A 14146-nucleotide genomic window follows, 5' to 3' on the forward strand; every position below is an offset into this window, starting at 1 on the left:
CATTACCCAAACTAGTAACGTCATCAAAGATTGGTCTAAATATTCTAGATTAGAACCTTAGTTTAGATTATTTGTTCTAGTATTATTTGAATAATGTATAAATACTTTTAATGACAAAACATGGATCCTTGTTCAAATTACTAGGCAATGATTAAGATATCAATCAGAATAGAGCTGGAAGGGACCTTAGAGATCTTCCAGTCCAACCCATTGCTCAAGCAGGAGACCCTATACCATTTCAGATAGGTGGGTATTCAATCTTTTCTTAAAAACTTCTAGTGATGAAGCACTTACAACTTCTGAAGGCAAGCTGTTCCACTGGTTAATTGTATTCACTGTTAGGAAGTTTCTCCTTAATTCCAGGTTGCTTCTCTCTTTGATTACTTTCCATCCATTGTTTTTGTCTTGCCTTCTGGTGCTTTGGAAAATAAGTTGACCCCCTCTTCTTTGTGATAGCCCCTCAAATATTGAGATATTCCTGTCATGTCACCTCTAGTCCTTCTTTTCTCTAGACTAACCATACCCAATTCCTGCAATCGTTCTTCATAAGTTTTTGTCTCTAGGCCCTTAATCATCTTAATTGTTCTTCTTTGCACTTTTTGCAAAGTTTCAACATCTTTTTTGTAATGTGGTGACAAAACTGGATGCAGGATTCCAGATGTGGTCGTACTAAGGTTTTATAAAGCATTACTAATACTTCACATGATCTTGACTCTATGCCTTTGTTTATGAAATCAAGGATTGTATTAGCTTTTTGGTTGCTGCTGCACACTGCTGGCTCACATTTAAGTGATAGTCCACTAGGACTCCAAGGTCTCTCTCACAGTGACTGTTTTTAAACCAGGTTTCGCCTCATCTGTACTTATACCTTTGGTTTTTCCTACCTAGGTGTAAAATCTTGCTTTTCTCCACATTAAATTTCATGTTGTTGGATAGGGCCCATTGTTCAAGTCTGTCAAGATCTTGTGGGATCCTGAGCTTGTCTTCTGGGGTGTTGGCTATTCCTGCCAGCTTAGTGTCATCTGCAAATTTGATAAGTTCCCCTTCTATTCCCTCAACTAAGTTATTAACAAACTCATCTAAGATTATCTTAGAACTGCCTTGGAGCATGTCATGGACTAGGCCTAACTTGGCCTTTATTCCTAATCAGGGTCTACCAATACTGCAATAGTGTCAAACAGACCTTTTCAAAAGCTATTGCTAGTAGTAAGCTTTGAATCATATAACTCTTCACCCTCCAGAAATGCAATGCAGGTCTACGAAAGCCAACTGCAATTCTAAATAAATCTATTTTCATTGAATCATCTATATACTTCCTCCATGTTACCCTTATTATCTTAATTACCCACAAAGTATTTGGTTAGTAACTTATGTTTAAAATATATGGTCACATTCACACCAGGAACAAGAAAAAGAAACAAATCCAGGACTTAGGGTACAACACGTAAAAAAAGGGAAGAATAACCACTGCACAGAACTCAATGCCTTAACCATTTAGTATGAACTTTGACCTTCCAGTGATCACTCTTTAGTACTTAAGTCTTCATAAATTTCCATCCTTTATGGAGTGTTTTTGATGGTAGACAATTCTTTGCTGAAAGTTAAGTGCTCTTTTATATGATCATATAAAGCAGGCTTTGGGTACATTACACTGACAAATGTTTATTGGAAAGCCAATTACAGCTTCATAAATCAAGGCCCTCTGTCACAGATCGGGTAAACTCACAAATACCACCAGATGTCACAATTGAGCCCAGCAGGGTAATTCAAATAACACTATGGAATCCTGTCCCTCATCCATAGCATTGACAGTAGTCAAAACAGGAAGAAATAGTTTATTATCTTTCATTTAACTTATTAAAATACTTGTTGCAGGATGTCATGGCCAACCTGGAGTTGGGGCGGGGATACATTTGTTTTCAATTTGCAGATAGATTAAAATGACAAGGTCAAGCACAATCCACTGACAGATTGGCAGCTAAATTTTAAGGTGGACATAGTTAAGGTGCACATACAGCTGAGTAAAAACTCTGAAATCTTTTACCATTTTAATTTTGCAAAGGGCAACTTATATTTGAAATACTTCTGTTAATGATATGCATGTTCATGCTACTATTTAAGTAGATTGATATTAATTAAAAATGATCAGTAAATATTAAAATGTCTTTTTTCAATACCTAAGCAGTACAACTTTGGATTTATTGTTTGTTTGCAAGAAATGCTTGTAAATTTACAGCTCTGTACTGTATTTATCTATTCGTTGTTCTAATAAATGAGCCCTCATGTGGTGAAATCAAGAAATTACATGGCGGAAAGCCTATCTTTGAGTTGGCTGGACTAAACCACAGATAGATTTTTAAAATAATGATTCTCAGGAATCTTCCATCCTGATGAGCATAAGAGAAAACTTTGTTCCTTTCACCAAATTCATTTTCTGATAATCATAAAACAGGCAATGGGGGGAGAGAGAAAATTCCTGCATCATTACTGAATAATAGTTTGTTAAATAAATAACAGTGGGCTTGGTTCACCTACAATAATTTGTAAATCATACAATATTTTTATTATATATTTTATTTTATTCAAAACAAGGTCAAGATACAAAACTCTAAAAAAAATCCAAGACAAAACCCCCCCACAAAACACAAAACAATCAAGACTTTAAAAAAGGTGCATCAAAAAGCCCCATATATTCACATATTATTCCCTCTAATTGAATACTGATTAATACAATATTACAACATTAGTTCACTATTAGTTCCCATCTCTTGTAAAACATTTATATTTTGTAAATCATATAATATAGTAGGTTTTTGACACATGGTAGGCAAAACTAAACAAATGCTATTATGGCTTTAACATTGAATAACATGCAAAACAACTTCTTGAGTTCCCAGACGAAGTCATAGATCAATCTTTTGCAACCATTTTGTTTTCATTCAGGACCTCTTCCCACTTTTAAAAATTATGGAAGACCCAAAAGGGCTTTTGTTTGTATTTATTTATATTTATTGTATTAAAATTAAAATTGATGCATAAGTTAACACTACCATTTGTTACATTTGTTGATGTGATTTTAAAATTGTATTATTTTTCAACATAAGCAGGCAAATAATGATTTTGTGGTCTCTGAAAGGATCTTGGGGACATTCAAGAGTCCTAGGTCCATACTTTAGTCCTCGACTTAGTCTTCAACTTACTAACACAATTAGTCCCAAATTTCTGTTGCTAAGTGAGACAGTTGTTAAATGAATTTTGGCCCATTTTATGACCTTTCTTTTCACAGTTGTTAAGTGAATCACTGCAGATGATAACTTAGTAACACAGTTGTTAAATGAATCTGGCTTCCCCATTGACTTTGCTTGTCAGAAGGTTGCAAAAGGTGATCACATGACCCTGTGATCCTAAACAACCATATTTATGCAACCATCATCAATATGACTTTGTTGCCAAGCATCTAAATTTTGATCATGTGACCATGGGGATGTGGCAATCATTGTGTTAAAAACGGTCATGTCACTTTTTTCAGTGTTGTTTTAATTTTGAATGGTCACTAAATGAACTGTTGTAAGTCAAGAACTACCTGTACTCATTCTTTCAATCTTCACATTAAAAGGCAAAGATTACTAGTGACAGTATTGAGAGGACTATGTATCGTCTTCCCATTATTTATTAATTAGATTTATATTTTGCTTGGCTCAAAGTAGCATGCATAATACCCCCTTCTTTTATTTTCTCCACAACAAGTCTGTGAGGAGGGTTGTCAGCTGAAAGTGAGAAAAAAGATCTGATGAAAATAAGTTAATGAAAAACACACTGATCTTACCTGAATGTCAAGGAGCAAAATAGGTTTGAATGTCTGGAAAAATCAGACTTTTAAACATTGTTCCAAAGTTTCCAAAACTACATATTGCCATCTAACAATCATACAGATTTTTTCAGACCAAATCTAGCATCCTTTATTCTATCAGGAATTTACTAAATCTGCAGGGTTCTTTTCTTTCTACTCCTGGTCCATCAACTTCATCTTGTGTGCAATAAATACTAGGATGAAAAAGGGTATAATATATAATAAGAGAAATAATACCTAATATTAGGAAGATTACAGCTGCAACAATCCATGCTGGCAAATATATTTTTTCATCAAGTAATGATTTCCAGTACCCACATATGCACAGTATAATTACACTTACAATTATTCGAAAAACATAATAAACAATCTGGACAATTGCTGTGTTTTCTCCCTTGATATTAAAAAAGGTAAAAATGAGAATGATTGCCACAATCATTCTGTAAACATATTCTGTTGCTTTAAATTTACAAAATTCAGTGTTTTGCTTTGTCACCCAGCTTAGATTCCCAAACCAAAGAAAAATTAGCAGAACAATAGAACCTGTAATGTTCAACATTGTGAGTAAAATAATGGTAAGTATCCAAGAAGTTAATGTCATCAGTTTATAGACAAGATATATAAGTTTGCAAAATACCCCACTAAATTCATTTTTATCAGGCAGAGATTTTCGCAAAACTATCTGATAGTTCACTGTTGCACAGGAAATGCTGCAGAAAGACAAAGCGATGGAAACATCTTTAAAAGAAAACAAAAATATTGACGGTTAGTTCAGGCCAAAAAAGTTGCCAATTTATTTTAAAACACTTTTTTAAAAAAAGGTGGATAACACTGGAACACGAACTACTTAGTCTATTCTAAAAGCTCTACTAATCAACTTACACTAATGAAATGGCTTCCGAAGGGAAGAGATTTTCAGCCATAGTTCATGTTGCCTTGATCTGAGGACTGACATTTATGATTATTAAAATTTATTGGCAACCTTCTGGGGTGACAATAGTCCCAAAGTGGTTTATAACCAATACAAAAGTAAAAACAAAAGCAAAATAAACTGAGCTAATTTTGAAAAACAGTCTTTAGGTGCCTGTGTGTACCTGAAGTAAAGCAGAAGAAAACTAAGAATTAGCTACCAGCCCAATAATCTCCTTCCTCAAAGGCACCCTCATTGGTAAAAGTGTCTATCCCAGATAAAGTCTTTTTTAAAATTGACCAAGGCTTTATATTTTAATACTTAATTACACAATATTAAAATATATTAATTACTTTTCAAGGTAATTTATTACATTTTGCAAATCATAATGTTGATCTTCATTGTAATATTGCAGACAACTATTTTTAAATAAGTGCATTGCTTTGCATTTTTGATACAGATTAAACTTACATTGATAAAAAGAAGAATCGTCAGATGCCATCACAATGTGCATCTGAAGGATAAGCTGGGGTGTGCTTTCCAAGAAGGCTTTAAATACCTGAAGCATACTTATATCAGCCATTGCATTGATGCATAAGTTGTTGGTGGTGGAACTGTTTGATATAAATACAGCCTCATATCCAAACTTTAATGTGAAATAGTATCTATAATGAGAGAAAAAAAATCTCTCTTTAAAGTAGAAAGCTAAATAGATAGAGAATTAGACATAGATCAATCTTCCAGGTTTATTTATTTATTTTACTAAAAAGCAGCCATGGAAGTGAGACTTTTAAGAAGGCCACTCCTAGCAGAAAAAGCTCCTAAATCTTTTCCTTCCAGTTGTTTTTCTATACAGTCTTTCACAACTTGAAGTTTTTATATCCGTTAGGGAAGAAAATATCCACCCACAATCTCTCCTTTCCTTGAAATACAAAACTGCCCATACCTGCTTTTCTGTCCTTCTGTCTTTCTGTCCTTCAATCTTTCTATTTCTCTTCCCTTTAACCATTAGAACTTGCATCCTTTCAGCTACTAGAAATCTTTTAATTTTTGTGTTTTGTTATCTATTTGTTGTAAGCCACACAGTTATTTTATATAACAATATAGGCTGCCATACACATCTTTCAAATGAAATAAATAAAATCTTAACACAGATGTTTCTCTTATTACAGCAATCCCAGGAATGGCCAGATGGCCATTTCACCACTCTTTCTCCCTGCCCCATCCCAAACATTTTATTAAAAGGAAGATGAATTAGCTGATATTTGCTTGATGCGAAGAGTTGAATTACAAATACTGCCTTTATTGCTATAAATCACCAATAGATGGCAGTACTGAGGTGCTAGAACAGGGCTTTTCAATCTTTTCACCCATTGTACCACTTTTAGGATATGGCAACATCTGAGTACCACCAGTCGCCTAGCAAGGTGTCAAAAACTTGTGCTACCACCAGTTCAGCTCATTCTCCTCCCCCGCTACCACTTTTCTAGGATGGTCGCGTACCACCTGCCAGGTGTTAATGTACCACAGGTGGTACCCGTACCACTGGTTGAAAAGCCCTGTGCTAGAAGATCAGACATGTTTTTAGGATCTTTTCTTCCACCTCATAAAGTAGGAACTTGGTTTTTTTTTAAAAAAAAACAACAACTCCTGTGTTGCTGTTGTTTGTGAAATGACAACCTGCAGGAAGTATTTAACAGTCTGCTTTAAACAATGCTCTGTGGTTGCATTTTTGACTTCTGAAGGAGTCCTTCCAATTGAGCCCATCCATCCATCCACATATATACTTTCACACTTCTTGCATCACAAGGCTTGAGATTCAATTTTTTGTTTTTACAATCCAGCTGCTAAAGGCATATTGTCCCTTTTTTCCCCCGTTGGGATATACACAGGAATGATATAATTCCTCTTGCATACAGAAGGGCCTTCATTTATTGTGATATACTATATATACACCAGTTCTGGTTATTCCATCTCTAAGTTAGATGAAAATTGTGTTCCATTTCTATTTGCAATGTACACTAGAAAGGTTGGTGTTCCAAAAAAACAAAAATATGCAATCACACTGTGAAACACATGGCTGTTGATTGCAGAATATTATGGTTAATAATAATAATAATAATAATAATAATAATAATAATAATAATAATAATAATAATAATTTTTCAACCTTCCCTGGAACCTCCAGTAGTTCAGGTTGGGGGACGAGTCCGTCCATTGGGATATGGTAAAGCCTGTTTACCGACAGGTCAAAGAAGAATTTTTGAAGGTCACAACCTCGTAAGTGGCGAAGACCTCCGTCCAACAAGGTGACCAATTAACAAGATTGACAGTCCTTCAAAGAGGAATCAAGATCTAACGTTCTCTCTTTGGTTAGTTTCCATCCATTGCTTCTTGTCCTGCCTTCAGGCGCTTTGGAAAATAGCTTGACTCCCTCTTCTTTGTGGCAGGCCCTGAGATATTGGAACACTGCTATCATGTCCCCCCTTGTCCTTCTCTTCGTTAAACTAGATATACCCAATTCCAGCAACTGTTCCTTATATGTTTTACTCTCCAGTCCCCTGATCATCTTTGTTGCTCTTCTCTGTACTCTTTCTAGAGTCTCAGCATTTTGTTTACATCGTGGTGACCAAAACTGGATGCAATATTCCAAGTGTGGCCTTACCAAGGCATTGTAAATTGATATTAATACTTCACGTGATCTTGATTTTATCCCTCTGTTAATGCAGCCTAGCACTGTGTTGGCTTTTTTGGCAGCTGCAGCACACTGCTGGCTCATATTTAAATGATTGTCCACTGGGACTCCGAGATCCCTCTCAGTTACTACTATTGAGCAAGGTACCTGTACATTTGGTTTTTCTTACCTAAATGTAGAACCTTACTTTTTTCACCACTGAATTTCATTTTGTTAGATAGCGCCAGTGTTCAAGTCTGTCCAGATCCTCCTGTATCTTAAGCCTGTCTTCTGGAGTTAAATGACTTTAATAGTCTGTTATTAGGTGGAATGCCTCCTTTTCTCATTTGTGCTAGATGTTTGTCTGATTGCCAATAGAGAAACCATAGATCTAAGTCTGATCCCTACATCAGACTCTGCTGATGTACTAGTATATCAAGAGCTCCCAGGTATAATGCAGGCAGCTGGATTTATTTTGATTAGGCATCCTTCCAAGAAGAAAGCTTTTGCATCATAGGTAGAAACAGCAGAGAAACCAACTAATACATAAAGTAGGAATGATAGCACTAAATCAGCATAGGGGCCTTTCTTCCATTCACATATTTAAAAAATATATGATTCCCAGCAATGGCCAGCTTTTCATTGTTTTACTCAGTCTTAAAACAGCTGCACTATTGAGTTAAATGCCTTTCATCATATGGAAAAATAGACTGTAGTATCTCTTTGCAGCTGCCAGAGTGTTGACTGTATGTTTTATGACATTTCAACGATTGGCTTTAATTAACAATGTTCAGAAATACAGATCTTACTCTCTCTGAACATTTCTAGAGTGGAGAGGTAGAACAGCATGGTAATAGCAGATAAATAGAGATAAAGACAGTTTATCTGAAATGCTATATTGCACCAGATGAAAGTGCCATTTTCTTCCACTATAGAAACAATGTTCCTTCAACAGAAAATATTACTAAAAAGCAAGAATACAGCTGTGAAATAACATCCCAGAACTGATTCCTGTGCTTTGAGAATGCCTCCTGTGCAGACAGAAACAATAGGTAAGTCTACCTTCTGTCAAAATATCACTGCTTTCATGTTATATGGATATGTATTTATCCTGCAGAATAACCCCGCAGGATTTTTTTTCTCATAAAACAATCAAAAACATTAACCATCTGGCTCTAGCATCTAACCATTGTGAAATCCAGAAAAAATAAGTCAAGTAAATGAGGCTGTTATATCATTCATTCATATGAGCTTGTTATTTTCCAAGCTGTGTTGTAGTCAGACTGACTACAGAAATACTGATAAATTTACAACTTAGAAATTAGTTTTGGACTTTGCCTTACGCTGAATCTCATAAAGTCAGGGCTTTTTTTCAGCCNGAACGCGGCGGAACCGCGTTCCGGCACCTTTTTCCGGGCCGGCCGCACCGGAAATAGCCCCTCCCACACCGGAAATAGCCCCTCCCAAATTTTACTTGCATTCCTGTTCTCTAAAGGGGCGGTCCTAGGGTTTGATGAGGGCGTGGCCAGGTTTGAGTTCCGCCACCTTTTCTCCGAGAAAAAAAGCCCTGCATAAAGTAATGTATTTATTGTACCCTGATGCTGGGAAAGATTGAGGGCAATAGAAGAAAGGGATGACAGAGAATGAGATGGCTGGATGGAGTCACTGAAGCAGTAGGCGTGAGCTTAAATGGACTCCAGAAGATGGTAGAGGACAGGAAGACCTGGAGGAACGTTGTTCATGGGGTCACGATGGGTCGGACACGACTTCGCAACTAACAACAAAGGGAGATGAGTTACATTTGATTCTACTTCCTGAAAGCTAGATAAATATAAATTGTCTTATAGATATTGTATTAATAGTTACATGGATTTTAATTTTAATTTTAAACCTTTACAATTTTTATCAACTAACAGAATAGGTGAACTCTAACAACAATAATGTAAGCACTGGATGAATAAAAAAACAAAATAAAAGAAGTGAAAGAAACATGTGATTTTATGGTCTTTCAGATGCTGCTGACATACAAATTTCTGGTACTGTACATCTAATATCCTCTACTTGTATATTAGTGCAACAAACACCTTTGTCTTCTACTGTAACCTGTTTTATTGGCCCTTTGGTGGTTTTCTGCAAAGCAACCAGCTGAAAACAGATTGGCTCTGCCTCCACACTTTGTGAAAGCAAGCATATCATCTTCATTTTGATCCCAAGGCAGATCATTGCCTTGGATGTCAAAATGAAGTACCAAGTGTATTGTGGCTCCTTTACCCAAACCTATTATGAACTCAATGAAGCAATTATTTACAAAAACCTGGTTCATACAGGTAGGAATAATAATTTAAAATGTGCGAAAAATTCAACAAGTAGTCACATTATGTGTTAACATCACCACTATCTATAAAAATTCACTTAATGCCCTTATACATATCATATGTCTGTTCTAGGTTAAAATTTGGCACTTACCTTGTAAAAATCCCACCACATAAAAAATGGAATAGATAAAACTTCCAATTAAGCTTTTCAGTCTCATCTTCTTTAAACCAGGTACAACTGAAAAACTGAATAATTATTGATGAAAACAGTCCTGTGGACAGTATTAGGATGCCCTTCAAGTATTGGCCTTCACACAAAAAGTTCTTTGCCGTCCAGAGATCTGTTCCAACATCAAATATATAAACCACAAGCCCAAAAATAATAAGAACAAAATCTACTTTAGTAAATCTTTTTTGTTGTTTTTCGCGACTGACCACTTCCATTGCAGATAAAACAATTCAAAATGTTTTTCTTAGTAGAATGAAACATGTTGGTCAAAACAGCAGGTTAAACTAAAAAGTCGGGATCATAAGTATATTATAAAGTAACAGTATGTAGTTTAAAAGATGCTGGTAAGGTTAATTCTTCCTTATGAGTCCTGCAAAGAATAAGTAATTAGTAACTATTCAGAGGTTTATAAAAAACAATTATCAATTTCAATAGCTATAAAAGAGCAACTTGTGGAATGAAAGTTTATGATAATGTATAATAATGTGCATGTTTTAACTGAGCTCAAGAAGATATTTCCTCAGAAGGAATACACTAACCGAGTAGATGAAAAAAGAAAAATTGGAGACTTTTTTGAGTCCTGGTGGAAATCTTTTTTTCTACTTCCCATAATTCCCTAAGGCAGTGGTGGCGAACCTATGGCATGCGTGCCAGAGGCGGCACTCGGAGCCCTCTCTGTAGGCACGCGTGCCATGCTCCGGAGATGGCAACCGTCCTCTTCAACCAGCCACCCGCTAACTTACTGAGGTCCCACGTGGCCGGATGCATCCCAGCACCCATGTGCTTGCTGACCTTTGTGTGCGGAGGCCGATGGTGTCAGGCAGCAGCTGCCCCTGCCTCACCTTGCCCTGCGGCATGGCACCCCTACCCTGCCTCGCCTCACCCCGCAGAACCAGCCTCCTGCCCACTGCCCCACCCACCAGAGATCCCTGGATCTCCCCCAACCTGCCAGGCCCCCACAGGCGTCCCTCCCCAGGAGCAACACCGAGCTGGCATGCCCACCCTGGCCACGCCTACCCATCTGCCATGAACACTGTAGTCATGCCCACCCGGGGGGCCACACCCACCCGGAGGCCATGCCCACCCGGCACCCGGCAATACATAAGTGGGGTTTGGGTTGACGTTTGGGCACTCAGTCTCTAAAAGGTTCGCCATCACTGCCCTAAGGCAGTGGAAAGTCCCAGAAATACTTTTTTGCAACATTATGTTCTTACAATATTGCCTACTTCTTTCTACTATCTGCCTAACCCTTTCCTTAGAGGGTTGGGCTATTTCAATGTTCTAATGCCTGCCTGACATTATTTAACTTGAGTGCTAACAATTGCATAAAAATATATGCTCTAATAAATCTATTTAATTGTTAAGTACTATAAAACCAATTGATTTTACTGCAATTGCCACGCAGAAGAGATTTGATTTGGTATAATGCTTAAGGCATGAAGTTGAAAACTGAGAGACTGTGAAACAGGAAGTCAACTTGATAAACTTAGTGCAGTCACTTTCTCCCAGCCTTGGCAAGAAGACAAATCATTTCTGAAAATCTTGCCAATGTAATCCAGACAGTTGCCTGAAGTCAGAACTGGTCTGAAGCAAAATACAGAAAGGAATTGGATAAATCTCTGCCTTCTTGACTTAAACATTCTTTGAAAAGAGATGGTCACTTCTGTCTTTCCAGACTTTAATCTGCTAGGTAAATTGACTCTATGGTATTCTAAATCAAACAATTAAAAGCTCCTTGCAAGGGTTCTCAGGCTACTATGTTGCTTATTGAGTAATTATAGTTAATATTGAGTAAAATATAAGAAATTTCCAGTTTGAAGGTAAATTATTATATGCTATTTCTAAACATGCATGTCATTCCAGAAATGTTGAAAGTGAAATCAATGCTTGGAGAAAAGAATCCAAGAGAAAAAAAATCTTTGTGGATATTTACACTTCCATTGAAAATTATGTAATTCTGTGGTTAACATTGAAAACCAATATAAAGATTCCACAGAGAAAAATAAAAATTCATCAGGGATCAAGCAAATATACATTGTTGGCCTGATAATACAACCACAGACAAATATTCTGGATAAATGTAATTTTCCTTTTGATCAATTAATAATTTTTTTGATCATTTTTTTTCATCTGACTTATACCCAGTGAAGTCAGTTTTTTAGGCCTCCTAATAGTATAAATTGTTTTCTATAATGTTACAGAATAAACTGTTTAGATACCACCAAGGTAGTTAATTAATCTCAACAATATTTTAATAAAAAAAAATTACCTTAAAACTTGCCAGGTAGATATACATTTTCAGTAGAAAACTCTATATCCTCAATAGAAAGAAACTATTAATGTTTTGCATAGTTGGACTTTGTAGTCTACACCCAGAAGAGGTTTGGGTGTGGGCAAAATATAAAGTGAAACTGCTTTTATCCACAAGCCATGTGATCCTTTAGACGAGATGGGTGACAAACAAATCTAAATAAATAATCATCTGGTATTTGCATACAGTGGCTAAGGCTTCAGCCTAGAAACCGGGAGATTGTGAGTTTTAGTCCCACCTTGGACACAAAGCCAGCTGACTCTGCACCAGTCACTCTTTCTCTCTCTCATATCTAGCAAGGAAGTAATGGCAAACAACTTCTGAAAACTGCAGGAACTAGTCCAGGCAGTTGCCAAGAGTCAACACCGACTCAAAGGCACCCAAAGAAAAATTGGACAATCATTCCTTTAGTTGAATTATTATGTTCATAAATCATTTAATCTGATTCCATCTGTGATAACGTAATAACAGAATAACAGAGTTGGAAGGGACCTTGGAGGGTTAGAGTCACTATATCATTTCAGACAAATGGTTGTCAATCTCATCTTAAAAATCTCATGTTGGAGCATTCACAGCTTCTGGAAGCAGATTGTTCCACTGATTAATTGTTCTCACTGTCAGGAAATTTGTCCTTAATTCTCCGTTGGTTGTCTCATTGATTAGTTTCATTCATTGCTTGTTGTCCTGCCTTCAAGTGCTTTGGAGAATAGGTTGACTCTCTCTTTTTTTGTGGCAGCCCCTGAGATATTGGAAAACTGTTATCATGTCACCCCTAGTCCTTCTTTTTATTAATATACCCAATTCCTGCAACCATTCTTCATATGTTTTATCCTCCAGTCCTCCAGAACCTTTGTTGTTCTTCTCTGAACTCTTTTTGAGTCTCAGCATTTTTTTTATATCATGAAAATTAAATTAAGCCTTTTTTACTTTTTTCTGCAAACTAGGTTTGTTTTAATGGCAGTGGTATTCTAGTTGAACTATTCAAGGTAGGCATTGTAACTGTCCTATAAACTGGCAACACTCAATTCCACAGGCACTACCCACATGTAGTTGGGTTATGAAATTACCTGATACTTAAATTAATCTGATCTGTGACACTGGAAATATGAAGCTAACCATATATTTAAATCCTCCAAATTGCTGCTGATGGTGCAATAATTTTACCTTGAGCTCTGTTTTTGTTTGGATTGTACTTCGATGATGGAACAGCCTTTATTCTTCTCATGGCCTCTAATTCCCTAAAATGTGCCCTCTCTGCTCCATGAAGGAACTCAGCTGTGCTTTAGCTGCAATTTTTAGAACACTAATTAGATCCCCAAGGCTTGCAAGTGTCCAACAAAATCTCCACTTAGAAGCTAAACCAAACATTAGTCCCTCGTAACTAACTCTACATATGTCTAATGCCCTGAGAAGGAAGTAACATGAAGAGAAAAATGGACAGAAAGTGAGAGCTAATCAATCTTTCTTGTAAAATTCTTTTTTTCATTAAATTATGTGTTTTATTCAGGATCCCATCTGACTCAAAAAAATCTGAAGAGATGTTTTGGACAAAGAGGCTTAGGATTCTGCAAATATATAGAGAGAATATTCTTTCTCTTCTAGCCTACTGCTGGATTAATTGCACTTTTTGGGGTCTATTAATCTCTTGGATAATAAAAAGGAGAATTTTAAACTGGTAAGATAAAGTTAGGATGGAACTGGAGTTCTGGAATACAGGAAGCAATAAAGATATTAGATAGAATTGCTCCTGAGATTTCTGTCCTTATCTGATAATGAAGGAAGGTTCCTTCATTGGTATAGTGAAGAGTTGCAAATGATAAAATCTTTGGAGCATCACTGGAAGGATATAATCAGACA

General features: G+C 36.4%; 1 protein-coding gene across 1 annotated transcript; it reads right to left on the reverse strand.

The window, feature by feature from the left end:
* Positions 1-3959: 3959 nt before the first annotated feature.
* On the reverse strand, positions 3960-10193 carry XKR9 (XK related 9). The gene is made up of 3 exons (XM_029284711.1): positions 9901-10193; positions 5232-5425; positions 3960-4588 (listed from the first exon to the last, which is right to left on the reverse strand). Exons 1-3 carry the CDS (start codon positions 10191-10193, stop codon positions 3960-3962), a joined length of 1116 nt encoding a protein of 371 aa, XP_029140544.1.
* Between the last annotated feature and the right edge of the window lie 3953 nt (positions 10194-14146).

This window comes from Protobothrops mucrosquamatus, unplaced genomic scaffold (assembly GCF_001527695.2).
Source record: "Protobothrops mucrosquamatus isolate PMUCROS unplaced genomic scaffold, P.Mucros_1.0 scaffold860, whole genome shotgun sequence".
Lineage (NCBI taxonomy): Eukaryota > Metazoa > Chordata > Lepidosauria > Squamata > Viperidae > Protobothrops > Protobothrops mucrosquamatus.

Excerpts from the sequence above, each read along its gene's own strand:
- XKR9 (XM_029284711.1), bottom strand. The coding sequence starts at position 10,193 with ATGGAAGTGGTCAGTCGCGAAAAACAACAAAAAAGATTTACTAAAGTA. Across the intron at positions 5,426-9,900 it reads TGTGGTGGGATTTTTACAAG|ATACTATTTCACATTAAAGT; the intron begins GTAAGTGCCAAA and ends CTCTCATTATAG. Across the intron at positions 4,589-5,231 it reads CGATTCTTCTTTTTATCAAT|ATGTTTCCATCGCTTTGTCT; the intron begins GTAAGTTTAATC and ends TTTCTTTTAAAG.